At 41.6% G+C, this 27,271-nt stretch overlaps 1 protein-coding gene across 26 annotated transcripts in view; it reads left to right on the top strand.

The window, feature by feature from the left end:
* Positions 1–27,271, top strand: part of TNRC6A (trinucleotide repeat containing adaptor 6A) — a 101,984-nt gene that overhangs the window by 11,266 nt on the left and 63,447 nt on the right. For 11 of the 26 annotated variants that reach the window (XM_089321717.1, XM_070064558.2, XM_070064564.2 and 8 more), the window contains exons 3-4: positions 15,582–15,669; positions 24,102–24,123. The exons of 5 other annotated variants lie outside the window; for them this stretch is intronic. In XM_089321717.1, the coding sequence (XP_089177843.1) occupies positions 15,582–15,669; positions 24,102–24,123 (110 nt within the window). Of the gene's footprint in view, positions 1–15,581; positions 15,670–24,101; positions 24,124–24,201; positions 25,625–27,271 lie in introns of those variants that run through there. 10 more of the 26 variants (XM_089321709.1, XM_089321713.1, XM_089321716.1 and 7 more) reach the window with 5 other exon arrangements.

Below are 27,271 nucleotides of genomic sequence, written 5' to 3'. Positions count from 1 at the left end.
AAAAAAAAGCAGTTAGGATTTTAATAGGAACTATGATGAATCTGTAGATCAGTTTTGACATCATTGGCATTTTAATTATATTCAGTCTTCAGATCATGAACATGGAATCTGTTTCCATTTATTTAGGTCTTTATTTTTTTAAGAGTTGTCATAGTTTTCAGTGTACAGTCATGCATGTTTTATGAAATTTATTCCTAAATATTCTATTTGATGCTATCATAAATGACATTGTTTTCTTGATTTAATTTTTGGATTGTTCATTGCTGGTGTATAGAAATCCAGTAGATTTAAAAAAAAATTGTTGAACTACACATAAAAGGTATTTACAGTGTTACCATTTTAAGTGGCATAGTTCAGTGGCATTAAATACATTCAGACTGTAGTCCAGTCATCACCACCATCCATCTCCACATCTCTTCACCTTACAAACTTGAAACTCTGCACCTGGGAAGCAGTAAACTTCCCATTCTTCCCGTCCGCCCCAGCCCCTGGCAACTACCATTCTACCTTCTGCTTCTCTGATTCCTTTAGGCACCTCATTAGTAGAATCATCAGTGTGTGTTCTTTTGGGACTGGCTTATTTTGTTTAGCATAATATCTCCAAGGTTCTTCCATGTTGTAGTATGTGCAGGCTGATTGATTTTCATATGTTGATCCTGTATCCTGCAGCTGGGATGAACTTGTTTACTAATCCCAGTAGTCTTCATATATGTGGATTTATTAGGACTTTCATGTCATCTGTGACTAGAGATAGCTTTTTATCTTTTCCAATCTTGCCCCCACACCTCCACTTGATTTTTCTGACTAGAAGTTCCAATACAGTTTTAAATAACAAGTGGCAAGGTTGAACATCTTTGTCCTCCTTAATCTTAGAGGAAAAACATTTATTCTTTACCATTAGGGATGATAGGCTGTGAACTTTTTTGAGATGGCCTTTATTAGGTTTGTTTTTTTTCCTAGTGTGAGTGTGTTTGTCTTGTGATGAATGGGTGCTGGATTTTTTCAAATGCTTTTTCTTTGTCTGTACTCCTTTGTCTTAACATACTCTATTTGGTTTTCATGTTAACCAACCTTGCATTCCTGTGAAAAGTCCTGTTTTGTGTAATCCTTTTTATATGTTGCTAAGTTTGATGTATTAGTCTTTTGCTGAGAAATTTTGTGTTTGTATTCATAAGGGTTATTGTTCCCTTTTTTTTTTTAAAGATTGATTTATTTATAAGTCAGAGTTACACTGAGAGAGAAGGAGAGGCAGAGAGAGAGAGAGAGAGAGAGGTCTTCCATCCGCTGGTTCACTCAATAGTTGGAGCTGCGTGGATCCAAAGCCAGGATCCAGGAGCTTCTCCGGGTCTCCCATGTGGACTTGGGCCATCTTCTACTGCTTTCCCAGGCCATAGCAGAGAGCTGGATTGGAAGTAGAGCAGCCAGTACTTGAACTGGCACCCATATGGGATGCCAGCACTGCAGGTGGCAGCTACTTGCTATGCCACAGTGCTGGCCCCAGGGTTATTGTTCTATAATTTCTTTGTATCTTTGTTACCTAGTACCCATTTTGATCTAATATGAAATCTAGGCCATTAGCTGTTGGTTTGGCATCTACTTTATTCGGCTACAATCTTTTTTTTTTCTTCAAAAATTTTATTTAGTTTATTTGAGAGAGAACAGAAACAGAGTGAGATCTGTCATCTGCTGGTTCACTCCTCAAATGCCCACAATAGCCGGGACTGGACCAGTTCAAAGCCAGGAGCCTGGAACTCAAATCTGGGTCTCCTATATGGCTGGCAGAGACCCAATTAGTTGAGCCATCACCCGCTGTCTCCTGCTGTGTGCGTTAGCAGGAATATTGAATTCAGAGTAGAGTCGGGATTCAAACCCAGGCACTTAGAATGGGATATGGGTGTCCCAATCTGCATCTTTACTGCTATGCCAAATGCCTGCTCCTATAATAACTATTTTTTTTTAAAGATTTATTTACTTACTTGAAAGAGAGAGAGATCATCCATCCACTGGATCACTCCCCAGATGACCACACAGCCAGGGCTGGACCGGGCCCAAACCAGGAGCCAAGAACTTCATCCATTCTCCCACCTAGGGACAGGACCCCAAGTGCTTGGGCCATCTTCTGCTGACTTCTCAAGTGCATTAGCAGGAAGCTGAATCAGAAGTGGAGCAGTTAGGAATTGAACCTGTGCCCATTTGGGATACTGGCATCAGAGGTGACGGCTTACCCTACTGCGCCACAGCAATGGCCCTCATATAATTATTTTTATATATTCAATTCCATTTTTACTGTATGCTCTCCCTCCTTTGGTTGCAGCCTTTGTGCCTTAGCCATAGCCTAGTGCAGCATTTTATACCAAGTCTTTTGTAACAATTAACGTACACTTATGTGCATCTGTTAAGCAGGTCATCAGTATTGCCTAGTTTAATCTTCATAGCCACCCTTTGAGGGAGTTACAGTTTGAGACCTCCTATAAATTAGGAGATGGAGGCTTTAAAAAAATTAAATAAATTACTTAAGTTACACAAGTAGTGGGGTTGAGATTTAAGTCTACTTTTATTTGACTTTGGACCCAGAGCTCTTCACTGTATGCTGTGTTATCTAGGAAGTGTGTGTTTGAATAGATGGGAATTAAACCCATCCTTAAAAACAGTAGAATGTGGGTAGGAGTAAAAGTGAAAAGAGTGCATTTTTGGTGGTGACAGTGGGGTTATAGTGTTAGTAGAAGCAAGGAAGAGGAATTGGCATCTAATTAGAGTTGCCCAGTGCCAGAAAGTACAATACAAGTAGAGCAACTGGTTTTTTCCCCTCCTTGGACCAGTAATTAGTCCTATTTGGAAGAGTGAGATTAACATCTAAAATAATTAGAACATGGTACTGTTTAATTAGAGGTCAAGGGTGAGGCTAGTATGGGCTGGGAAGAATCTTGAAGGAACTAGTAATTAAGCTAAACCTCAAAAGAGGAGTAGGATTTAGCTGGTAGATCTGGTAAACTGGGTTTTGGGTCAGCTTTACCACAGCCTTGTACCATCTGACAAATCACTTAGGTCCTCTGATCTTGAGTTTCTTTGACTGTCAGAGGGAATCATGTCAATTGTGTTTCATGGTTGTAGGTTTAAAAGCAGCTTGTAAACTGTAGAGTACATCTGTCATTATGGTGGGGTATTTATTATTTCCTCAATTTCTAATCTCACTAATTTTCCCCGGCTTGATCTTTTTTACTTTGGAATATTTTTTTTGTTTGTTTAAAGATTTATTTATTTATTTGAAAGAGTTACACAGAGAGAGGAGAAGCAGAGAGAGAGAGAGGTCTTCCATCCGATGGTTCACTCCCCAGATGGCCGCATTGGCCATAGCTGCGCCAGTCCGAAGCCAGGAGCCAGGAGCTTCTTCCGGGTCTCCCACTCGGGTGCAGGGGCCCAAGAACTTCGGCCATCTTCTGCTGCTTTCCCAGGCCATAGCAGAGAGCTGGATGGGAAGTGGAGCGGCCAGGTCTCTGACCAGTGCCCATATGGGATGCCAGCATTTCAGGCCAGAGCATTAACCCACTGTCCACAGTGCTGGCCCATTAGAATAATTTCAAATATAGAGAAATGCTGTAAGAATGGAACAAACAATCCCTGATTAGCTTTCGCCATTGTTCCTTAGATGTTAATATTTCATCACATTTGTGTCATTCCTGCTTTATATATATATATATATATTTTTTTTTTTACCATTTCAGAGTAACTTGCAGTGTGATACCCCTTTATTTTGCAAACTTAAATATTTCCTAAAATCTAAGACATTTCCTTAGTAACTATATTACCATGATAAAAATTGGGAAAGTCACATTAGCACAGTAATTTATTTAGTAGAGAGAGGGACAGGGAGAGAAAGGGGCAGGCGTTTTTGGGGGGGGCACACTCCCATCCACTGGTTCATTCCTTAAATACCTAAAATAGCTGAGACTTCTGTGCCAGCTTGGTAGAACCAGGAGCCAGGAACTCAGTCACATCTCCCATGTGGATGGCAGAAACTTAATTACTTTAAGACATTACCTGCTGCCTTACAGGGTATACATTAGCGAGAAGCTGGAATCAGGAGCTGAAGCCAAGAAGGGAACCCATGTACTCCCTTGTGGAATGCAGGCACCCTAATCCACCTCTTAATTCGTAGGCCAGTCGCCTTCTCTTGGAACAGTCTTAATATTAAACTGATCTACAGACTTTATCCATATATTTCCACTTGTCTAAATAATGCCCATTAGAGCAAAGCAAAAAATTCTTCCGGGTAGGGATTCAATCCAAGATCACAGATTACTTTTAGTTTTCTCGTACTTAGTTGCCTGCATTCTGGATCATTTTCTTAATCTCTGTTCTCTAGATCCTTGATACTTTTAAGGGAATACATGTTAGTTATTTTGTAGACTGTTCCTCATGTCTAGATTATGATATATGTTTTGGCAGGACTAGTACAGATCTGATGTTGTGCTTTTCTTAATACATCGTATCAGGAGGTGCATAGTATCCACTTAGGTCATTACAGATGATGGTAACTTCAACTGTTTGGTTATGGTGGTAGCTGTCAGGTTTCACCACTGTAGAGCTGGTATTTTTCCCTTTGTAATTTTTTATAAGATTTTAATTCATTTATTTGAGAGGTAGAGTTACCAACAGTGAGAGGGAGAAACAGAGAAAATGTCTTCTGTCCGCTGGTTCACTCGCCAATGGCCGCAACGGTCAAGATGCGCCAATCCAAAGTCAGGAGCCAGATGCTTCTTCCCAGTCTCCCATTGGGTGCAGGGGCCCAAGCACTTGGGCCATCTTCTACTGCTTTGCCAGACCACAGCAAAGAACTGGATTGGAAGAGGAGCAGCCAGGAGTAGAACCGGTGCCCATATGGGATGCCGTTGCCACAGGCGGAGGATTAACCTGCGCCACAGTGCCAGCCTCCCACTTTGTAATTAGTACTAATATGTTGAGAGATCCTCTCAGAAGATCTCTCACAAATACCTTGTGTCTCATCAGTGTTCTTGCCAGGATCAGTGAGTTGTTAAATAACGATCTTTTAAGTCCACCATTCTTTCTACATTAGTTGATATTGTCTCCTTTACCCATTCACTGACTCATTCATTCATGCCATTATGGCATCATCAGATATTTTATTCAGTGGTTAATAATTCTTTATTAGCATTATTTATGTATTTTTAAAAAGACTTATTTATTTGAAGAGCATAGTGAAAGAGCCAGGAACCCCCATCCAGGTCTCCTACATGGGTGCTGCCTTTGCAGGTGCATTAGCAGGGAGCTGGAGAAGGAAGTGGCGCAGCCAGGACTCAACTGTAGCTCTGAGATGGGATGCTGGCAGTGAAAGTGGCGACTTAAACTTGTGCACCACAATACATGCCCCACATTATTTACATTGTTGCTCAAAAGTTCCCTTTTAAACCCAATCTCCTTTTTTTCTTTCTTAAGATTTATTTATTTGAAAGGCAGAATTACAGAGAGGCAGAGAGTGAGAGAGGTCTTCTATCTACTGGTTCACTCACCAAATGGCTGCAACAGCTGGAGCTGGGCCAATCTGAAGCCAGGAGCTTCTTCCAGGTCTCCCACATGGGTGCAGGGGCCTAAGGACTTGGGCCATCTTCTGCTGCCTTCCCAGGCCATAGCAGAGAGCTGGATTAGAAGTGAAACAGCCAGGACTTGAACCAGCACCCATATGGGATGCCAGCACTGCAGGCGGTGCCTTTACTGGCTATGCCACAGTGCTGGCCCCACCTCATTTTTTAAAAAAAGATTTATTATTTGAAAGGCAGAGTGACAGAGTGAGAGCGCAAGTGTGCTTCCATCTGCTTGTTCACTCCCCTGTGTTCACAACAGCCAAAAGTGGGCCAAGCTGAAGCCAGGAGCCAAGAACTCCAAGCTAACAAGGTCTCCTGTTTGCGAGGCAGGGGCCAATGATTTGGGCCATCTTATGCTGCTTTCCCACGTGCATTAGCAGGGAGCAAAGTAGTCAGAACCAGTGCTCCTATATGGAATGCTGGCATGCAAGCGGTGGCTTTACCCACTGAACCACACTGCCAGCCTTATTTCCTTTCATTTTAACAACAAAAGATGACTTTCAGAACCTGACACACACACACACACCCCATTTAACTATAAACTTTTATGGCTGTTTCGTATTGGGAATGTAGAGGAGACCTTATTAATTGGTTTTGTAGCTGCATAACACTCCATTTCATGGAAGCATCAATTTTATTTGAATAATTTTGCATTTGCAAGTATTTACCTCTGATGGTAAGGAGCCACCAACATATCCCCCACCTGTGATTAGTTTCTTTGATACATTTTTTCTTTAATCTCTTTGTACCTCCTGATAAGAACTAGTCTTCCTTATTTTAAAAACAAACTATAAAACTTCATTTTATCATGTACTTTTCATTTCAGTGACAAAATTTGAAGAACTGACCCAAACCCCTGAACTTACAGCCCCTAACTGTTTTTGCAACAGTTGGATTTCTGTTACTACTATAGGTGAAATTATAATTTTGAAGGTTATGGTACCAGTGACTACCAATAATTGTATAATGCTAGTCTGGTCTTGTGTTTAATTAAGGTAGTAGGACACAAATGAGAAAAAAGAATGGGAGGAGGGGACTATCGCAGGGAGACTAGGAGGAAGTAAAGTGGCACGGTGTGACAGAAGACACTGTTTAGACAGAAGATGTGAAGTGTGTATTTATAACTGGCCTGTAATGTTCAGCTGAGAAGCAGTTGCTCACCGATAGTCCGATTGTGCCCTCTTGAAAGTTACTTCCAGTTTTCTCTTAAAACAAAATGGAAACAGTAACTGCTTGCTTGCCTCATTGTTGTCATTTCTGACAACAGAGTCACCAGTTTAAAATTTTTGATTCTGAAAATCTGGAGCTGTCATTAACATGTCTCATTTTTGTCATTCCTGTCAATATTGTCAGCTATTGCAATTTATGATCATTTTGGATTTTTCCTTGCTTTTCCACGGTCACCATTGTGATGCAGTGCCTTGGATCTGCACCTGAATCTCTGCAGCGCTGTTCTTACCCTGTTTAGCCTACTTATTGCCTGTTTTTTTTTTTTGTTTTTTTTTTTTTTTAAAGATTTTATTTATTTGAAAGGCAGAGTTAGAGTCAAAGAGAGAACCTTCCATCCAGTGGTTCACTCCCCAAAAGGCTGCCAACGGCCAGAGCTGGGCCGATCCAAAGTCAGGAGCTTCTTCTGGGTCTCCCATGTGGGTGCAGGGGCCCAAGCACTTGGTCTATCTTCTGCTTTCCCAGGCCATAGCAGAGAGCTAGATGGGAAGTGGAGCAGCTAGAACTAGAACTAGTGCTCATATGGTTTTACCTGCCATGCCATAGCACCAGCCCCATTTATTGCCTATTTTTACCTAATGGTTTTCCTGCTTTTTGCTGTTCTGGTCAGTTCTGTCCCCTAAAATTGTCATCCTGACAGGTCTCTGATGTGCTGAGCTCATGACTTCTGTGCTCCCTTGCCTGAAAAGCCTGTGTACTCTGACTGCAGAAATTCTGCCTTCCTGTCCAGTCGTTGGGGTTCACTAAGGTGGCCGCCGGGACTTGATGTGGCTAGGGCTCACTACAGCAAGAGTGTACGAAAGAGCAGCTGCGGGAAGAGGCACCCAGGGTGACTCCAGGGGAGAGCTGGGTGCGGGTGTCCCCGAGTGTCCTCTCCGTGGAATCTGAGAGGACATGCTGAGTTTCTCCAGCATTAAATTGTAAGGAAGTTTAACATGTCTGCAAGGGGAGCTCGTTAGAAATTCAGTGCCCAGGGTTTCTTTTAGGTGTTAACTCTTGTAAGTGGCCTTTGCCTGACACGTGCCCAAATTCCATGCTTTCAGAAGCAAAGCAGGAGTTTGGGGTGAGCCATATTGTTGGACAAATAGTTTAGGCACAGTCAGGGGTGCTGTTAAAAGTCACTGTGTGATATTCTGTGGTATTGACTGAATCGTGGTTTAACTTTTCCCTTTTTTATTGGCTTTTACAGTATTCACCTTTGTGCAATTCCTGTTTAGAGGCTAAATTGGAGTTGATAGATAATAAGGTAGTGACATCTAAAAATTCATTAGGAATAGGTATTTCCAAATTGCTCACCCGAGGGCTTTGAGTGACTCCATATTTCCAGTAATAGTGTGCAAGGTTATCTTTTAAAGAGGTTGATTTCAGTGATGTTTGTGCTGTGAATGTAGGAAAAACTGGCCATCAGGCATCAGGAAGTGCAGGAGTCAGAGACATCCCTTCCCTGGTGTGTACTCTGCTGCTGAGTTAGGTCCTTGCCTTGCACTGTATCTCCCTGCCTCCTGGGACTCCTAGTGTCTAACACAAGTCTACTTCCAAATCTCAGATATACACGAAAGTAGAGTAAGGAATCTATGAGAACCCATTGCCCAGTTTTGGCAGTAGCCAACAATCTGTGAATCCCATTTTATTTTTCTCTCTTTTGGGAGAGTATAGTGGGGCTTGGAGTCATGAAAACAAATGCTAAGCATCTGACATTTTTTATAATAGATTATAAAAGTAATGCGTGCTAACATAGTGTTTATTTAGAGGTGTGCTTTTTAAAAATAACTCAGCTAAATACTTGCTCCAGAGTGGAGCAGCCCTGTTGTTTCTGTTTCTAGGTCAGGGGTGTTTCCCTGTGTCTTTCTCTAAATTTTCATTAAGACATTCAAACATGTACAGATACCTCACTTTAAAAAAAAATATGGAATAAGCACTGTTCACACTTCTGCAGCTTGCTTTTTTCATTTATTTTTTTTATAAAGATTTTGTTTATTTATTTGAGAGTCAGAGTCACAGACAACAAGAGGAAGAGACAGACAGGTGCTCCCTCCGTTGGTTCACTCCCCAAATGACCACTATGGTCGGAGCTGCACCAATCCAAAGACAGGGGCCAGGAACTTCTTGCCAGTCTCCCACATGGGTGCAGGGGCCCAAGGATTTGGGCCATCTTCTACTGCTCTCCCAGGCCATGGCAGAGAGCTGGATTGGAAGAAGAGCAGCCAGGACTAGAACCGGCATCCCATATGGGCACCGCAGGCAGAGGATTAATTTACTGTGCTACTCCACTGGCCCCGCTTTTTTCATTTAAAGGAGTGTTTAGGGACGTTTTTATAGAACTCATTTCAATATGACGTACTATGTTGTAGCTATTTGTTTATTGATGGACTTTTTTTTAACTTTTCAACTCTTGTAAACCTTGCAGTGAACTTCCTTGTGTATATACCCTTGTGTACTAGTGCTTTATTGCTGTATGATACATTCTAAAGAATGATGTGTGTGGCTGGGTAGAGTCTGTGTAACTTAAATTGTTACAACTATTACCATCATACTTTCAAAAGGTTTTGGTAGTTTTCATTCTCACCAACAATACAAGAGTTCTTTCTTCATTTTCTTCCTTACTAACACTGAATATTATTGCACCTGAAAAAAATTTTGCCAGTAAAACTAGTAAGAAATGTTCTTTTTCTTTTGGCTTTTAATTTTCCTTTATAAAATAAAATCCAGCAATTATATATGTTCGTATGTATATATATACATGCATATATATATGTATAGTTGAAATTTTAAAAAAAGTTTTTATTTCTTTATTTGAAAGGCTAAGTGAGAGAAGAGATATCTTCCATCTACTGGTTCACTCCCCAAATGCCTGCAACAGCCGTGGCTAGGTCAGGCCTAAGGATCTCTCATATAGTTTTCCCTCATAGGCAGGAATCCACACACTTAGGTCCTCTGCTTCCTCCCAAGTGCATTAGCACTAAAATGTATCAGGAGATGAGGGCAGATTGGATCCCAGGGACTCTGATATGAATCTCAGGCAGCAGTTTAACCCTCTATGCCACAACATGCCTCAGGATTGTTGTGCATTTTCCATGATTTTTATTTATTTATTTATTATTATTATTTTTTATTTTTTTGACAGAGTGGACAGTGAGAGAGACAGAGAGAAAGGTCTTCCTTTGCCGTTGGTTCACCCTCCAATGGCCGCCACAGCTGGCGCACCGCGCTGATCCGATGGCAGGAGCCAGGTGCTTCTGGTCTCCCATGGGGTGCAGAGCCCAAGCACTTGGGCCATCCTCCACTGCACTCCCTGGCCACAGCAGAGAGCTGGCCTGGAAGAGGGGCAACCGGGACAGAATCCGGCGCCCCGACCGGGACTAGAACCCGGTGTGCCGGCGCCGCAAGGTGGAGGATTAGCCTAGTGAGCCGCGGCGCCGGCTGCATTTTTTCATGATTTTTAAAAACAGAAACCTTTGCTCATTTCTGATAGCTTTCTAGTTACCTCCCCGTTTTTCTCTTTTTTAAAAAACTTGAATTTTTCAAATGGGGGATCTCGCAGCTGTTCACTAGCTGTGCTTGTTTCTTTTACCTGGCTCACCCACAAACATTCACAAAATAAAAAACGCTGAAGTTGCTCTCAAAGATCACCACTACTTGGGTCTCTATTGTTGAAACCAGTATCTGTTCAGTCTTTGTCATTCTTGGAGGTTTTGCTGTTTTTGCACCTAATTACACACCAGTGTTCTCGGAACTTTATTACATTGCGGTTTCTGCAGTACATTCTGTTGAAATAAAAGCTTGTGTAGGCATATGCTTTTAGGGAAAAATGTGCTATAAATAAGATTGATCACTTAACCTATGTAAAGGAAAAGGATTTATTCTGTGTGTTTTTTTAAAAATTTTTTAATTTTCATCTTATCTAAAAGGCAGGAGAGACAGAGATCTTCCACCTGCTAGTTCGCTCTCCGAATATCCACAATAACTACGGCTGGGGAAAACTGAAGCCAAGAGTCCAGAACTCTGTCCAGGTCTCCCACGTGAATAGTGGGGATCTAAGTACTTGAGCCATCACCAGCTGTCTCCCAGGGTGCACATTAACAGGAAGCTGGATCAGAAGCAGAGGAGCCAGGACTCAAAACTGGCCAGAGGCCTAAAGAGTGGTGATCTTTAAGAGAGCCAACTTCAGGGACCTGTGTTGTGGTGCATCAGGTTAGGCTGCGGGCTGTGATGCCTGCATCCCACATGGCAGCCATTCATATCCTGCCTGCTGCGTTTCTGATCCAGCTCCCTGCCAGTGTGCAGTGCAAAAGCAGTGAAAGATCCAAAGCCAGGAGCCTGGAGCTTCTTCCAGATCTCCACATGGGAGTAGGGACCCAAGGACTTTGGTCATCCTCCACTGCTTTCCCAGGTGCATTAGCAGAGAGCTGGGTCAGAAGTGGAGCAGCTGAGACTCAAACCCGCACCTATATGGATGCCAGCACTGCAAGTGGTGGCTTTACCTGCTATGCCATAGTGCCAGCCCCAACTTCAGTATTTTTTTATTTTGTGAATGTTTGTGGGAAGTTTATAATGGGGCAACCTGTGATCATAGGCATCATCCGAAGCAGCTTTTTTAAGATTTATTTGAAAGGCAGAGTTACAGAGATACAGGGAAAGGCAAAAAAGAGAGAGAGAGAGATCAGTCTTCTATCCACTGGTTCACTCCCCAAATTGCTGCAATGGCTAGGACTGGGCCAGACTGAAGCCAGGAACCTGGACCCTGGCTCCAGTTGGATTTCTCACATATGTGGCAGAGCCCAAGCACTTGGCCCATCTCTGCTGCCTTCCCAGGTGCACTAGCAGGGAGCTGGATTGGAGGTGAAGCAGCCAGACCTTGAACTGGAGCCCATATCAGATGTGGGCATCACAAGCAATGGCTTACTCCTGTACATTACATCGCTGCCCTCCTCCAAGCAGCATCTTAACTGCTATACCAAATACCCACCCCTCTCTGTGACTTCTGAAAAGAGTGCTGATACTTACTTTGGGAGATAGCATGGTGTAGAGAAGCATCTTAAATGAGTCTTTACTAGGATTTAAATCCTAGAAGTGGAGTGTTTGGGCACAGGTGGCATTTTCATGTTTTTCCCAGTTGGCTTTCTGGGGGAGGAGATGTGGGAGAAGCATAGTTGGCTGTGATAATGGTGTTGAAGAGTAGAACTCTTTTCCGTATGCTTAACAATATCTGCTCATATTAAAATATTTGAGAGAAAATGTGGTTCATCTTTTAAAAATACCAGGAATATTTATGGACAGGAAGGCCCTTGCTACCCTCATTAAAAAGCCTTTAAAGTGCAGTTTGAGGGAGGAACAAATTCCAGATAGTTAGGCAGCATTTGTGGAGTAGAATTGTGGTGGTACGGAAGGTCAGGAAAGGACAGTCTGTAAATCACAGGAGAACATGGTGAGTAAGTGCTGAAGATGCCGGTGTTTCTGCATGAGTGGCCGTAACACCCTAACGTAAGTAGGGTAAAGGTGGTCTTAGGTGCCACTGAGAACTGGTGGGATGAATTCGTGATGAGGCGTTTGAGTGCATACTAGAAGTATTGTGTTAGGTAAACACTCCTCATCCAGTCATTGTAAAAATACAGTGAAGTAGATATACCAATAGTACTTCCAAAAGTCTCTAGGGAATAGAATTAAAAGAGAAGCTTGATATCCATACATATTTTTTTTTTTTACAAAAAAGATTTATTTATTTATTTGAAAGAGTTACACAGAGAGAGAAGGAGAGGGAGAGGGAGAGAGGTCTTCCATCTGCTAGTTCACTACCCAATTGGCTGCAACGGCTGGAGTTGCGCTGATTGAGCCAGGAGCTTCCTCCATGTCTCCCACATGGGTGCAGGGGCCCAAGGACTTGGCCATCTTCTGCTTTCCAGGCCATAGCAGAAAGTTGGATCGGAAGTAAAGCAGCCAGAACTTGAACTGGCACCCATATGGGATGCCTGCACTACAGGTGGCGGCTTTACCCACTGAGCCACAGCACCAGTGCCCATACATAGTTTTTTTAATGCACATTTTCCACAGAGTTTTGTTTTTTTTTTTTTTTTTGAAGTACTTTAGAATATGGTCATTTATCTCTCATTAAGAAATTATATTTGCAGGGCTGGCGCCGTGACACTGCTGGCATCCAATATGGGTGCTGCTTCAAGTCCTGACTGTTCCCAATTAATGACCCAGCTCCCTGCTAACGGCCTGGGGAAGATGCTCCTGGCTCCTGGCTCCTGGCTTCAGCCTGGCCCAGCCCTGGGCGTTGCAGCCATTTAGAGAGTGAACCAGTGGATGGAAAATCTTTCTCTTTCTTCTCTCTCAATAAAGATAAGGAAGAATTATATTTGGGAGAAAGAGATAGAGTGAGCGCCCATTCTCTGATTCACTCCCCCAGTGCCTGCAGTCCCAGCTGGACCAAAGCCAGCATCAGTGTACTCAGTCTAGGTCTCACTTAAGTAATAAGAACCTGACTACTTTCCCAGCGTCTCCTTTATCAGGAAGCTGGAGTCTGGAGAACCAGAGTCAGGCATTGAGCCCAGGCACTCTGATGTGGGACATGGGCATCATAAATGCTATCTAAATGCCTGCACTATCCTCAGTTTAAAAATATGAAGAGACTGAGGCTGAAGAAAGTTAAGTATTCAGAGCTAGTGATCAGCCTTTACCTTTGAGTTCTGCATATCTTGGGTCAGATAACGTGACAATGTATAACTTAATTGGCTTTGTTTACTAATTGTATCTGCTGCTGTAGGTTATCTAGATCCTTGGCTTTCCTAGGATTGTAATATGAATGAACTTGTTCACTCTTAACCTCCCTCAAACAGAATATGAATGAGTCATGGTTCCTGTTGGCATGAACACTATTCCATTAGGCACATGTCAGTTGTACTTGCAACAAAATGACAGTGAAATATAGCAACAGTTATACTTTTCTTCCCAACATTTAGTTTTAGCAATTATATACTAAATTAGCATTTGTTATTCATAACATAAAATATTCATTTTAGTTTTCAGCGTCTACCTGCCTCTCCTCTCAATCTCTTCATCAGCAAAGCCAGCTTCAGTTTTGTTTAATCTCATTGCAGTGCACATACAGCATTCCTTCCCAGTCTTTTATTTGCTTGCCTATCTTTCTCATTTGACCTTCTGCTTCATCCCCACTGCCATTTGTGTTTCAGTCTTGATAAATGATTTGCACTTTCATAAATGTCTAGTTCAGATTCCCACACCTCTCTCTGTGTCTGCTTGATGATTATTTTGTCCCCTCTGGACAGCTTCCTTAGGACAAGGTTAGGTGCAGTGTGTGTGTGTGTGTGTGTGTGTGTGTGTGTGAGAGAGAGAGAGAGAGAGAGAGAGAGAGAGAGAGAGAGAGAGAGTGTTCTTCATGATTTTGTGTATCATGATTTTTGGATGTCAGTATGAATCAACTTCTAGGTTGTGGATTCTAAGATAATTAATGAAGGTAGCTGGAGTGAGTTTTCTGTACTTTTGCACAGGTTTCCTTACCAGTGTGTCCTGTGTTGTAGACATGTCTGTTACATCTTAACTGTGAGAGGAAGGGATGATGCAGAGCTGTGTGTTTGTGAAGGTTGTTGATTGATAGGCTTCATTTTAGAATGTCATTGAGGGAGTGACCTAGCCTCTAATAAGACGGGTTTTGTTCTGGAGCAACCAAATGCATTGCAGGAAACTACCAGTCTGCTTTGTATGGTTTAGTTTTTTTGGAGAGTTGTTGTGTTTTTGTGTGTTTGTTTTTTGTTTTAGGCTGGACTCAAGCAGCTGCTGCTATCTGTAGCTCTGTGGGCACAGGCATGGGAAATGAGTGGGAAGGGAGGAGGAACTGGCCTTTCTGTTTCGTGGGCACTCTCCACCTTGTGTCTGTTTCTGCTCCCCATGCTCTGATCCTGGCTCCTCTCTAGAGCTCCCTGGGAAAGGATGAGCCAGAACATGCAGAATTCTCTTGTGTTTGTTCTTGGATGTGGCCTCCTTTGCTCTTGTTCATTCATAAGCTCTGAATAGTTAGTGCCTTTATTCATGAATTTCCATGAGGTAGAGAGGGAAGGAGGAGGCAGACACATTTGCTCAGTTTGTCATTTTGAAATCCTGAAGCAAAGGTTCTGTTGACAACTTGAGCATTTGAGATTTAAGAAAATTTAAAGAGGCTGATATTATTGATTGTTTCCTGAGGATGGATAGGCCAGTTTGGAGTGTTTTGTGGAATATGGAATATTCCATATTGTGGAATATGGAATTATTGTAATGCTGAAATGAAAGTCACCTATTTACAAATAACTTATGCTTTAAAAATATTTCTAAAGCTATGTAGAGCAAGTAAATCAATCTAAAGGTGCCCCTAAATGCCTAGGCAGGAGAGGATTGTGGGAGGTCCCAGACACTGCCATTAGCTACTGGTTGATCATTGGTTACCAATAGCAAGGTAACGCCAACTTACAGTGTTTACATTCTAGAATTGGAGGAAACTGCTGATTTCCCAATGTACATTGCTATTTCAGGCCATATTCCTTGATATGACATTATTAAAATAAATGCTGTGCTACTAATAAAAGTGAATTTTACTGTATTGTGGCTATATAGATTTAGTTTGCAAGTTGTGTTTTATTTCAACGAATGATGGAAGAACAATTTGCCATGTTTTCTAACAAGTAAAAATGAACTTTTATGCAACATTATTTTTATTTCTTAATATATTTTGGGAAAGTTAATTGCAACTGTGTGGTTCAGGGATTTAGTGCAAGAAGAAGAACAGTTGATGGAAGAAAAGAAAAAGAAAAAAGACGACAAGAAAAAGAAGGAAGCTGCTCAAAAGAAGGTAGTATGTATATGAAATATTTATGTTAAGTGATTTAAACATAGATTTAAGAAATTCCTGGATTTTTCAAAAGTATTTGATTTAGTGTTTTAACTTCACCAGAGAATAATTGTAATACTTAATGTTTGAATATGCATATGAAGTAGCTTTAAGAGTGTATACAATTTAATGCATAGTTATTTAATGTTGTAAATTTTTCAAAGGTAAGTACATTATATAGGTCTTTATCTTTCAAATTACCTACTCCTAGGTGTTTTACAGTGTGTCCTAAGTGGGAATAGCATGGGCTCTGTAGTCATATAGAGAGGCTTTGAAACATCACTCTCCCACATAGCACATAGCATAGCGTGGCTTTACATTTTATTTAGCCTCTCTGGGCCTTAGTTTCCATAAGTTTTATAAAATGAAGATTAAAGTACATAAGAAAACATAATATGCATAATAGAAAATAAAGTAATACAGGTGTATAGTATTAAAGTAAATGATAGATATAATAAGGAATAAAGTGTCAATTCCCTTTTTATTTAGAACCTGGACTGATTTTTTTAAAATCTGTACTTTGCATTAGGATACTATAAAATAAGCCCAAGACATTATTTGCTGCAAAAGAATTTTAACCAATACATTATAAGAAATTAACTAAAGCAACTCAAGGCAAAAATAGGCTGTGTATAAGAGAAATTTTTACAAACTGTTAATGCTAAGGGCTGATGGCAGTTAACTACACTTTATGCTCATCTCCTTGTGCATCAAGGTTTCAGGGACCTTAAAATGTTCTGAAAGACCCAGTGAAATTAGTATTCAATTTCTCTATTGTAATGAAAATTAAGTTTTAATATGTGCCTCTTTTGTGCCCAGCACTGTGCTTGGAGCTGGGTACTGTATAGACAGACTACTTGTCTCCAGATTGTTCCATAGGGAAAAGGGAACTGTTTGTTTTTGTGGAAGATGTTGAAGCACAGCCTGGTGCATGACTTGGCCTGAGATTGGGCAGAGACGGGGCAATTTTTTTTTTTTTAACATTTATTTATTTGTTTGAAAGGTGGATTTAGAGAGAGAGAGAAAGAAGGAGAAACACAGAGATCTTTCATCCTCTGGTTCACTTCTCAAATGGCCACAATGGCCAGGGCTATGCCAGACTGAAGCCAGGAGCTGCTTGTGGGTCTTCTACTTGGTGCAGGGGCTCAGGGACCTGGGCCATCTTCTGCTGCTTTCTCAGGTGCATCATCCGGAAGCTGGATGGGAAGTGGAGCAGCTGCCACTCAACTGGCTCCCATATGGGATGCAGGCAATGCAGGGTGGGGCATAACCCACTGTGCTACAGCACTGACTCCAGGGAAAGTTTTTTAGAATAGAAATTACTCATGTGAGTAAGGAACAGAGTAGAAAAGGACTCTAGCAGAGTGAATTCAGAAGTAAGTACTCATAATCTGTATATGGTAAGGTGTGGGCTTTGATTGGAGGTTAGCAGGAGAGAGTAGAACCGAGACAGGAATGGTTGGTGATATCTGTCGGTTTCTTGGGAGCTTTAGGCTTTGGGGAAGATCCTGAAGGTGTTTTAGTAGAGTGACATAAAAGATTTGTATTTCAGAATTTTTGGAAAATTGTGGAGCTGGATTAGAAGGAGTTGATACCAGAGACCAGTGAAGGGACCATGTGAATAACCCAGAGACATTATCTAAAGGATACTAAGGGAGAATAACCTAGATTGGCATTTAGGTTACAGATTGAGTGACTAAGTAATGTTTTGAGAGTTAGTTGTGTTAGGGGACACAAAGAAAGGGGAACTCATAACTCAGTTTTGCATGTGCTGAGCTTAGGGTATCAGCAGCAATTATTAAGGCAAAGAGTGGAGCACAGAGCATCTTGGAGAGTACGAGATGAAAGGAGGTGACAGGTGACCCTAGTCATCTACCTGCCTTTTGGTTGTTCTTGGATGACTGGGGGTAGGGGTGCCTAGGTATATGTCTCAGTTACCATAGGCTTCTGCTATAGGGTTTGGGCATTGACTGATGCCTTGGGCCTCTGCTACAGGTCAATTTATGTAGAATGGTCTTTGCAGTCTGGTCAGTTCTTGCTCAGGATTTGATAAGAAAAAGTTGTGTTTTCTGTAGGGCTAACATAGTGTGAAGGCTTCTTAGCTAATGCAAGGAGCTTCTCAGAAACTTCTAAGGTTTATGGGGGGGATGCTTGGATAAAGTATATGTAGAATCGGTAGTTTGGCAAGCATCTGAGTGTTGCATTAGGCCTGTTGGCCTCTACATTTAAAAGAGTTCAGGATGTAGCTGCTAAGACAGAATGTATATGAAATGACTGGAGAAGAGGACAAAGGCAGTAGATATGTGAATTTATTTGAAATTTATACTATTTACCAAGGAAATTCTAAGAAGGGATGGGGTCACTAGAATAATTTTCATGTACATATTTTTTAGGAAGATTTATTTATTTATTTATTTGAAAAGCAGAGTTAGAGACAGACCAAGATCTTCCATCTGCTGGTTCACTCCTCAAATGGGTGCAACAGCCAGGCCAAAGCCAAGATGCAGGAGCTTCCTACAGGTCTTACACTGCTTTCCCAGGCACAGCAGGGAACCAGAAGTGGAGCAGCCCCTGGGACTTGAACCAGCACCCATACGGGAGGCCAGCTCTGCAGGCTACAGCTTTACTTGCTACACCATAGCAGCGGCCTCTTAGATATATTTTTATAAGGATAATCTTTTCAAGTTAACATACACAGATAATGGTTCTAATTGTTTAAGTTCATCTTTATATTGTTTTGTAATCAAATGTGAGTCACCAAGTCAGTATAGGTGGTCCCTTATGTGTGCCTGCTATAAATATGCCTCTGGTACATGGTGATTATTGCGCCATTCAGCTTCTCACCAAATCAGAAGTGACAGCGTCTTGTGGTCTTGCCTCACCCCCATGCTTGTAGTCTCATCGCCATCATGTCCTGCTAGAACTGTCATTAGAGGCTTAGAGATAGTTTTTCCTTCTTTTGCCAGATCTTCAGCACTGATAGGGTATTCCTACTTATCCATAGACACGTAGTAATATGTACCCATGAAAACTAATAAAAATGAAAGGTTTTTTTTTTTAAGATTTATTTTTTATTTCCTTGAAAGGCAGAGTTGCAGAGAGAGGAGAGCCAAACAGAGCTTCCATCTGCTGGTTTACTTTCCAAGTGGCCCCAACAGCCACATCTGGGCAAGGCCAAAGCCAGGAGACCAGAGCTGCTTCTGGGTCTCCCACATGGGTGCAGTCTTTGGGCCATCTTCTGCTGCTTTTCCAGGCAATTAGCAGGGGGCAGATTCGGAAGTGTAGCAGCCTGGTCTCGAACTGGTGCCCATATGGGATGCTGGTGTCATGGGTGAAGGCTTAACTTGCTATGTGACAGCGCCGACCCCCATAAGTGAAAGTTTTAGGCTTTTAATACATGTTAAATTTGATAGCTTAAGCTGCCACTGTAAGTAAGCTTACAGGTGAATTTGAATACAACCTGCTGGTGAAGTGAGGATAGCTGGTATTTCCATAGCTTGAGCAAATAGTTTTTTAATAAAAAAAGAAACTTTGAAGTGGGCACATCCCATATGAGAGACTGAATCGGAGGACTCTGAAGACAGGTTTCTTCGAGATTGTCTTTGGTCTGTGGTAGAGGCCAGCAGGGGTGTCCAGGCAGGCATCAGGCATCTTCATGAGTCAGCCAGTCAGACCCCTTTGTAAAAATATTGGAGCATAAACTCACTATGGTAATAACAGATTATCTTTTATGTGATCTGTATAGTTTCATTTCTGAAAAAGACTGAAGATATTATCTGTTCTAAGCTATTCATTTTCAGTGTAGGGAAGCTAAGCATCAGAATGAGTTAAGTGGCTATCTAACCTTGCTTTCATGATGGTGGCAGAATTAGGAATAAGAGTTGAAGTATGCTAGCTCCTCCACCCATTGCTTTTCTGAAACCCTGTCCCATGCTTTATCCTCTTGATATAGAACATTACTTTAGTTTTCACCATCTAAAGATGAACTTTAAAGTTGGGAAATAATATGCAATGATAATTTTTTAAATAGGGCATAAAATAAGTACCTATGCCATGAAACAGAAATACATAGATTCTAGCAGTCTCTAGTAATCACTTTGGTGGTTTAAGGTAATTTAAACAGACACCAACAAGGATCACTAAAATATTTTTATTGATAGTTTTTCTTATTTTATTACTTAAATATAAATATTGTTTCTCCTATAAGGAAATTTTGCATAAAAACTAGGTAAATTTTATTATGCTTCACCTTCAATCGTTTTCTAATTAATCCATTATTAATATCTCCATTAATTAATGACAGGATGACTTTAATTTTTTTTGAGAGCCATTTTCATAAAAAACTGTGTATAATGCTGTTTCACATCCAGGGATCAAGCTATTTAGCTGTCTTCTGATTCTGGGGCTTAGGGTGTGGGAACATGGTTTCCATACCTTTAGGGAGGGAGGGACAACCATAGTAGCAGTAGGTTGCCACAGATTTCTCCCCAGGTTTCATTTTTTAAAGAAAAACTTTCTTAAAGGACTCTTTTTTTTTTTAAATATTTATTTATTTATATAACTGAAAGAGTTAGAGAAGGTGAGGCAGAGAGAGAGAGAGGGAGAGAGGTCTTCCATCTGCTAGTTGACTACCCAATTGGCCGCAACGGCTGGAGCTGCACCTAGCCGAAGCCAGGAGGTTCCTTTGGGTCTCCCACGCCATCTGCTTTCCCAGGCCATAGCAGAGTGCTGGATCGGAAGTGGAGCAGCCGGGACTCAACTGGTGCCCTTATGGGATGCCGGCGCTGCAGGCGGTGGTTTACCTGTTACACCAGCAGCACCAGCCCCTTAAAAGAATCTTAAGGGAAGGGTAATAAAGGAAAAAGGGTGTTGAGAAATGTGTTAATTATAGAAGGATAATTGTGTGTGACCTTTAAATGTGGAATTGTAGTTTCTAGAAAGCATATAACGTGGAGGGCTGAGGGAAAGCAGCAGTATAAATTGGGATCTTTTGGTGTTAGAATGTTTCAACACTCATGGATTGTTGTTGTTGTTGTTGTTACTGTGTTAAAGGTGAAAGGATTTTTATAGTTTTTTATTTAAAGTACTGAATTTTATGTTTAAAGGAGATTTGGGTTATAGAAAACTTCTGACTTCATTCACCTTGGGGATCATATTCAGCTACCATAATTAGTCAGTTTTCTCAGGAACCTTGGGAGCAGCATGACCAGGCCTGAAGCTGTGCGCTCATCTAGGGCAGTTAAATGTATGCTTTCACCTTTTCTCTTTTTCTCATTTTTTAAAATTCATTTTATTCAGCAGACCTGGATTCTAGACTGGATGCTGCTAGCTAAATCATAGGAAAGTTCTCTGAGTACTAGTTATCCCACTTAAAATAAGTGAACTGAACTAGATTAAGTCTTTATTCCTAGAATTAGGCTAAAATACAAAAGAAAAAACAATTCCTGGGAACTGGGAGTGAGTGTGCAGTCAGCATATCTCCAAATGTGAGAGAAAGGACTGAGGCAGAGCTTCACATGGCCGCCGTGACTGCAGGAGCCACGATCTATTGGGTGCTTTTCTGTCTGTTAGGTACTGTCCTAAGTGCTTGATACCAGTTACATTCCTTTCATCTCATGACAGTTCTGAGGGGTGTGGGTGTTTGCCTTTGTTTTTTTTTTTCCTCTGTTTTATAGATGAGGCAGTCAAGGTTTGGAGAAGTTAATTAACTTGAACAAGGTCTCACAGTCTAAGTGGTAGGCCAGGATTCAAATCTAGGAAGTCTGGTTTCATACATTAACTTGATAAGCACTGAAGGATGCTTGGAGATCTTGAGAGTTGGGCTAAGCAGTGCAGAGCCTTACGGAAACAAAGCAACTTCCGTGTTCTCTGTCTGCCACTTGTGGCTCGCAGTTGTAGCAACTGTGATCATTGTTTGTGGAGTCACAACTCAGATTTAAGGAAAACATTTAAAATAGAAAGCATTTTGCTTCTAAATGTGTCAGAACATCTTCTCTTGTGCAAGATCTACAATGATAGATCACATTTGAACAGCGTATAGTTTTTTCAAAACATATCTTTCATGTTTTATTTGACTCATAATAACCCTGCAAGGTGAGCAGAACAGTTATTTTCTCCATTTGGAGGAATAGGAAACTAAGACCCAGAGGGTTTAAATCATAAGATCATTTAAAAGTAAAAGGAAGTAGTTGAGGATAATATTAATGTATCTTATAGAACTCAATATAAGGAAAAATGTTACTATTTTAATATGTAATCAATATGAAGTATTATTAATGAGTTACATGATATTTTAAAAATACTGAAGGTTAGAAATGGTAGTTGCACATCTCAATCTACTCTAGCCACATTTCAGTAGCCGTATGTTGCTAGTGACTGCCATTTCGGACAGTACAGACAGTTCTACTTGGAATATTCCATTTTTAATAATTTGAAGGCACTAGATTGCCAGACCAGCCCCAGAAACCTGCATTAAAGAAATGGGACTCTTGTCATTTCCCCTTCCTTCTAATCAGTTGGGAGCTCTGGTACTTAAAAATCCCTTCATTGTATTTGGTGTTCTGAGGGCAAACAGAACTTTGGGATTTCCTTTGGTGCCATTGTAGATGACAGAATAGTGAGGTTGACCGTTGTTCTCAAGTAGCATGGAGTTGTTTTTCCTAAGGAGTTGTGTAGATGTCCTTTTTTTTATTTTTTTTATTTTTATTTTTTTTTATTTATTTTTTTTTTTTATTTTTTTTTATTTTTTTTTATTTTTTGACAGGCAGAGTGGACAGAGAGAGAGACAGAGAGAGAAAGGTCTTCCTTTGCCGCTGGTTCACCCTCCAATGGCCGCCGCTGCAGCCGGCGCACCGCGCTGATCCTGGCAGGAGCCAGGAGCCAGGTGCTTTTTCCTGGTCTCCCATGGGGTGCAGGGCCCAAGCACCTGGGCCATCCTCCACTGCACTCCCTGGCCATAGCAGAGAGCTGGCCTGGAAGAGGGGCAACCGGGACAGAATCCGGCGCCCCAACCGGGACTAGAACCCGGTGTGCCGGCGCCGCAAGGTGGAGGATTAGCCTATTGAGCCACGGCGCCGGCTCAAGATGTCCTTTTTGTAATACCTAGAAGAGCATTATTTTACACCTTGGGTTTTAATAATATGGCCGTGGCTTCTATACACTGAAACTTAGTTTTAGTGGAAGTAAACTCTGAAAGAGGTCAACAGGTTTTTAAAAAGAGATTTTTAATGTGCCAAATAATTTTGTAGTAATTCTTTGGCAATGATTTCTCCCAGAAATAAATTGTTGTCAAGTTAATTGACTGTCTTTTGACATTGTTCTCTTAATTTTTTCAAGAAATTTTGATTCATAGAGTAAAAGATAGGTGTCCATTATTTAGTCCTTCACTGGTGCCCTAATCCCTGGTAAAGCACTTCAGTCCCTGAATGGACTCTCTGGCTCTCAGGAGAAAGATTAATATTTTATGTGACTTCACTATTAGAGTGATTACTATAGTTCTTACCATACATGTGTATATTGATATAATTTAAAATGGTATTTTTGGTGACCTAATTTGTACATGACTAAGCAAAGTCAATTATGCCATATCACAGTTAAGGGAAGCCTTTTCTTCATTTAGAAACAATTGCTGGTTATTCAGTTACTAATTATTCAGTCTTCCCTCCCTCCTTCCCAATTGTATCTGTTTTTCAGGACTCTTACACAGTTGGTCTTGAGCAAGGGATGGATTTTTGCCATTGGAAGTTGGAGCTTAGTTGCCTTGAGACAATCCCACTGACCTCCAGCCCTGGTCACAGTCATTTTTATGAATTCTCAGATGTGTCAGGAGTAATTTTAGTTTCCAAGTTTTTCCCACTCACAAATATTTAAAAGTTGACCATGTTTAGCCATAGCAACTTCAACTGCTCCACGAGTTAAACTTATTACTAGCTTGGCCAAAATGATTCTATGCAGCTTTTCTTACAGAAGGCTTAATTCATCTGTTATCATTTGTATCAATTTTTTAACTTACTTAAACATGCAAAGCTTATTAAGTCCATTAAATATAAAGGTGATAGTTATATAAAATCATTTTTAAATTGAATAGAAATGTGTAGCTCCCATTTAAAAAGCTAATTTAGTCATACAATGATGTCTCCTATGATTTGTGTGTAAAGAAACGTTGCAAAAACTTTTTATTAATAAAACATAGCATCAAGGAAATGGGGCACATCTGTGGGAAAAGCATGCTTTCTTTGCCTGTCTTTTCCTTTGCAGTCAATCTAAATGACTGATTCTTTATTTAATAAAAGTATATGGCTTGTATAATAGAAATATTTGAGCATTTTATCATAACAATCCATTTCTTTCAGTTTCATATTTACATTGTTTTTTGTTTGTTTGTTTTATTTTAGGCCACTGAACAAAAAATCAAAGGTACGTTGTTTCAAGCTACTTTTTATTCTTTTTTTCATTAAAGCAAGTTTGTTTATATGCATTTTTATTCACCTCCAGGATGGGAGAGAGAAGAGCATGAAGGAAACAGGGTGGGAACAGTTTCTTCAGTGACAGCACCTTGGAGTCATCTTTGGGTGTTATGGTTTACTGTGGTATATAATACCACATTCAGAATGTGGTGCCTCAAGACCTGCTTAACACTTGTCTCCTAGGGTAAACACCACTTCCTAATGCACCCCTTGTTTTGAGTCTTTGTGCACATGAACCTTTCCTTCAGTCTTCTACCTGAAAGTCTTCTGGTGTGGGGCTACTACGTGACCCACAGCATCCCTTGTAGGTTCTGCTGCTGCTCTCCTAGTTCTCCATATATTGTCCCCACATCTTCTTGAAGTAGAAGTGACATCCATCTTGGTAGTATCAGCTAGGGTATTGCTCCAGGTTGAACATCACCCAATGAGAGACTTCAGTGTGAGAAGTAAACAAGTAAACAGAAAGCCTAATTTCTCTTTGATTCCATATCAGGAGTTCATCCTAGGAGCTGACTACCTGGCAATGAAAGATGTCAGGCTTTTAGAGGGTTCTGAAGTTTTTTTTTTTTTTTTTTTTTCTTTAGCTATATCAAGAGTGTGATGCCTGCATTTGTTTGTTGCATGCACTCAAGATACTGTCTTTACTTGAGGTCTACATTAAAGTAGCATAGGGTGTGGTTGTACTGAATGAGTAAGATCAGGCATTGCTTATATTTCACTGGAGCAAGCCTAGCAATGTGAGGACACACTCCAACCCTGTACAGTGTAAATGTGATTTGGCTGGAAAGTCTGAAGTTGTCTTGAAGTCCAGAGGATTGATTATTAGCTTAACATAGGGTTTAAGAAAGACCTCCTTGAGACTGGGTGTCCTAACAGATGAAATGGCAGAGGCGTCAGCATGATTCATGGCGTAGAGAAGTAGTGTGATGTTATATGCAATGGTGTCGCTATGCCTAGAGCATTAAATACTCAGTGGCAGTTGTGGTTTTTTTAAGCAGTTAACCACTGTACATGGAGTGTTGAAATGTGAGTAGAGATGAAAAAGACAAAGCTTAAGAGAAGAAAGGCATTCTGGGAAGAGGAGACAAGTGGACAAGATCAGGGACTGTGAGTATGCAGCATTTGTCTTTCGCAGAGAAGAGTGCCGTGAGGAGGTGAGAGAATGTAGGCCTGGAGGTAGGGAGACCAGAGGGCTTCATGCTGCTGAGGAGTGGAGAGCCAGCAGAGGTGTTTGCCTTCAGAGTGTCATGGTTAAAACTGTCTTCCGCGGCGTCTCGGTCAGGAGTACCTGCTGTCACCAGTAGAAGCAAGATCTTCAGATGGGGAAGAGAAGGATTAGAGAGCATAATAAGAGCTTAAACTGAGGTCTTTTCCATAGGTGTGAACGAGTGACAGATGTGAGGGATAATTGATGGGATTGGCAGCTGGTGAGATCAGAAGAGGAATTCAAGGTGAGATTGTGGCTTTGAATCTGGATGTCTAATACAGTTAACAGGGACGTGGAATACAGGCCGGAGCGTTGCCATATTAGCTCCCTAAACTCTGCTTTCCTCACAGCACTCCACTGCATAGGAATGTTAAGTTGTCCCTAGTTGTTCCAGCTTGAAGGCCAAACTCCTGCTCAGCTTTCAAGACCCTCTGTAATCTGAGCCGCACCATGATGTAAGCAACATGGTTCCATCACTCCCTTGTGCATTTTAGAGCACTCAGCTCTTTCATGTTCATGCCTTGTTCCTTTTTGTCCGATTTCTCAGCCAGGGATGTCTTTAGTGTGCCTTCAGCTTTTCTGTGCCTCTCAGAATTCATCCAGTGGATTGCTCAAACTGCAGCGATCTCCCCCTGAGCAATTTCTTAGGATTTCGTGATGTATCCTACATTTGGGCACTTGATTGTGTTGTCACCGACTCCTGTCTGACACATGGTATTTCTCCAACCTGATCTGAGTGCCTACCCTTTACATCCTGTCCACATGTAAATCATTTTATATCCTCACGTACAACCTGAGTGTGTTTGGGTCTTGTTCTTAGATTTCCCACAAGTCTGAGCGTGTTAGACTGAGTAGATGGAGTCTCTTCAAACAGATTGTTGTTTTGCCAGCTGCTTCACTCAGTTCATCCTTCTTTTTATGGCACTTACCTTCATAAATGGTTGTACTTCTTCTGATTCACAGAAATGGGTTTTTCTTGTGTATGCTATGTATGCCTATGTGGTATTTATGGTTTGAAATTCACAGTGTTTAGAAATTACAAACTGGGCAGGCGCCGCGGCTCAATAGTCTAATCCTCCACCTTGCAGTGCCAGCACACCGGGTTCTAGTCCCGGCCAGGGCACCGGATTCTGTCCCGGTTGCCCCTCTTCCAGGCCAGCTCTTTGCTGTGGCCCAGGAGTGCAGTGGAGGATGGCCCAGGTCCTTGGGCCCTGCACCCCATGGGAGACCAGGAGAAGCACCTGGCTCCTGCCTTCGGATCAGCACGGTGCGCCGGCCATTGGAGGGTGAACCAACGGCAAGGGAAGACCTTTCTCTCTGTCTCTCTCTCACCGTCCACTCTGCCTGTCAAAAAAACAAACAAACAAACAAACAAACAAAAAAAAAACAAAAAAAACCAAAAAACAAGACTTGAGGGGCAAGTTTATCTCCTCAATGTGTGTGTGTGTGGTTTTTTTGTTTGTTTGTTTGTTTGTTTTTGTTTTTTGTTTTTTTGACAGGCAGAGTGGACAGTGAGAGAGAGAGACAGAGAGAAAGGTCTTCCCTTGCCGTTGGTTCACCCTCCAATAGCCGCCGTGGCCGGCATACCGTGCTGATCCGATGGCAGGAGCCAATCCAAAAGCCAGGAGCCAGGTGCTTCTCCTGGTCTCCCATGGGGTGCAGGGCCCAAGCACTTGGGCCATCCTCCACTGCACTCCCTGGCCACAGCAGAGAGCTGGCCTGGAAGAGGGGCAACCGGGACAGAATCCGGCGCCCCGACCGGGACTAGAACCCGGTGTGCCAGTGCCGCAAGGTGGAGGATTAGCCTAGTGAGCCGCGGCGCCGGCCTCCATGTGTTTTACTAAACTTAAATTTAGAATGACTTTACATTTGTAGAAAAGTTGGAAAGGTG

The sequence above is a fragment of the Oryctolagus cuniculus genome, chromosome 19, assembly GCF_051225735.1.
Source record: "Oryctolagus cuniculus isolate XC-2025 breed Fujian yellow rabbit chromosome 19, ASM5122573v1, whole genome shotgun sequence".
NCBI lineage: Eukaryota > Metazoa > Chordata > Mammalia > Lagomorpha > Leporidae > Oryctolagus > Oryctolagus cuniculus.
This window is presented reverse-complemented; position numbering and strand designations above follow the sequence as displayed.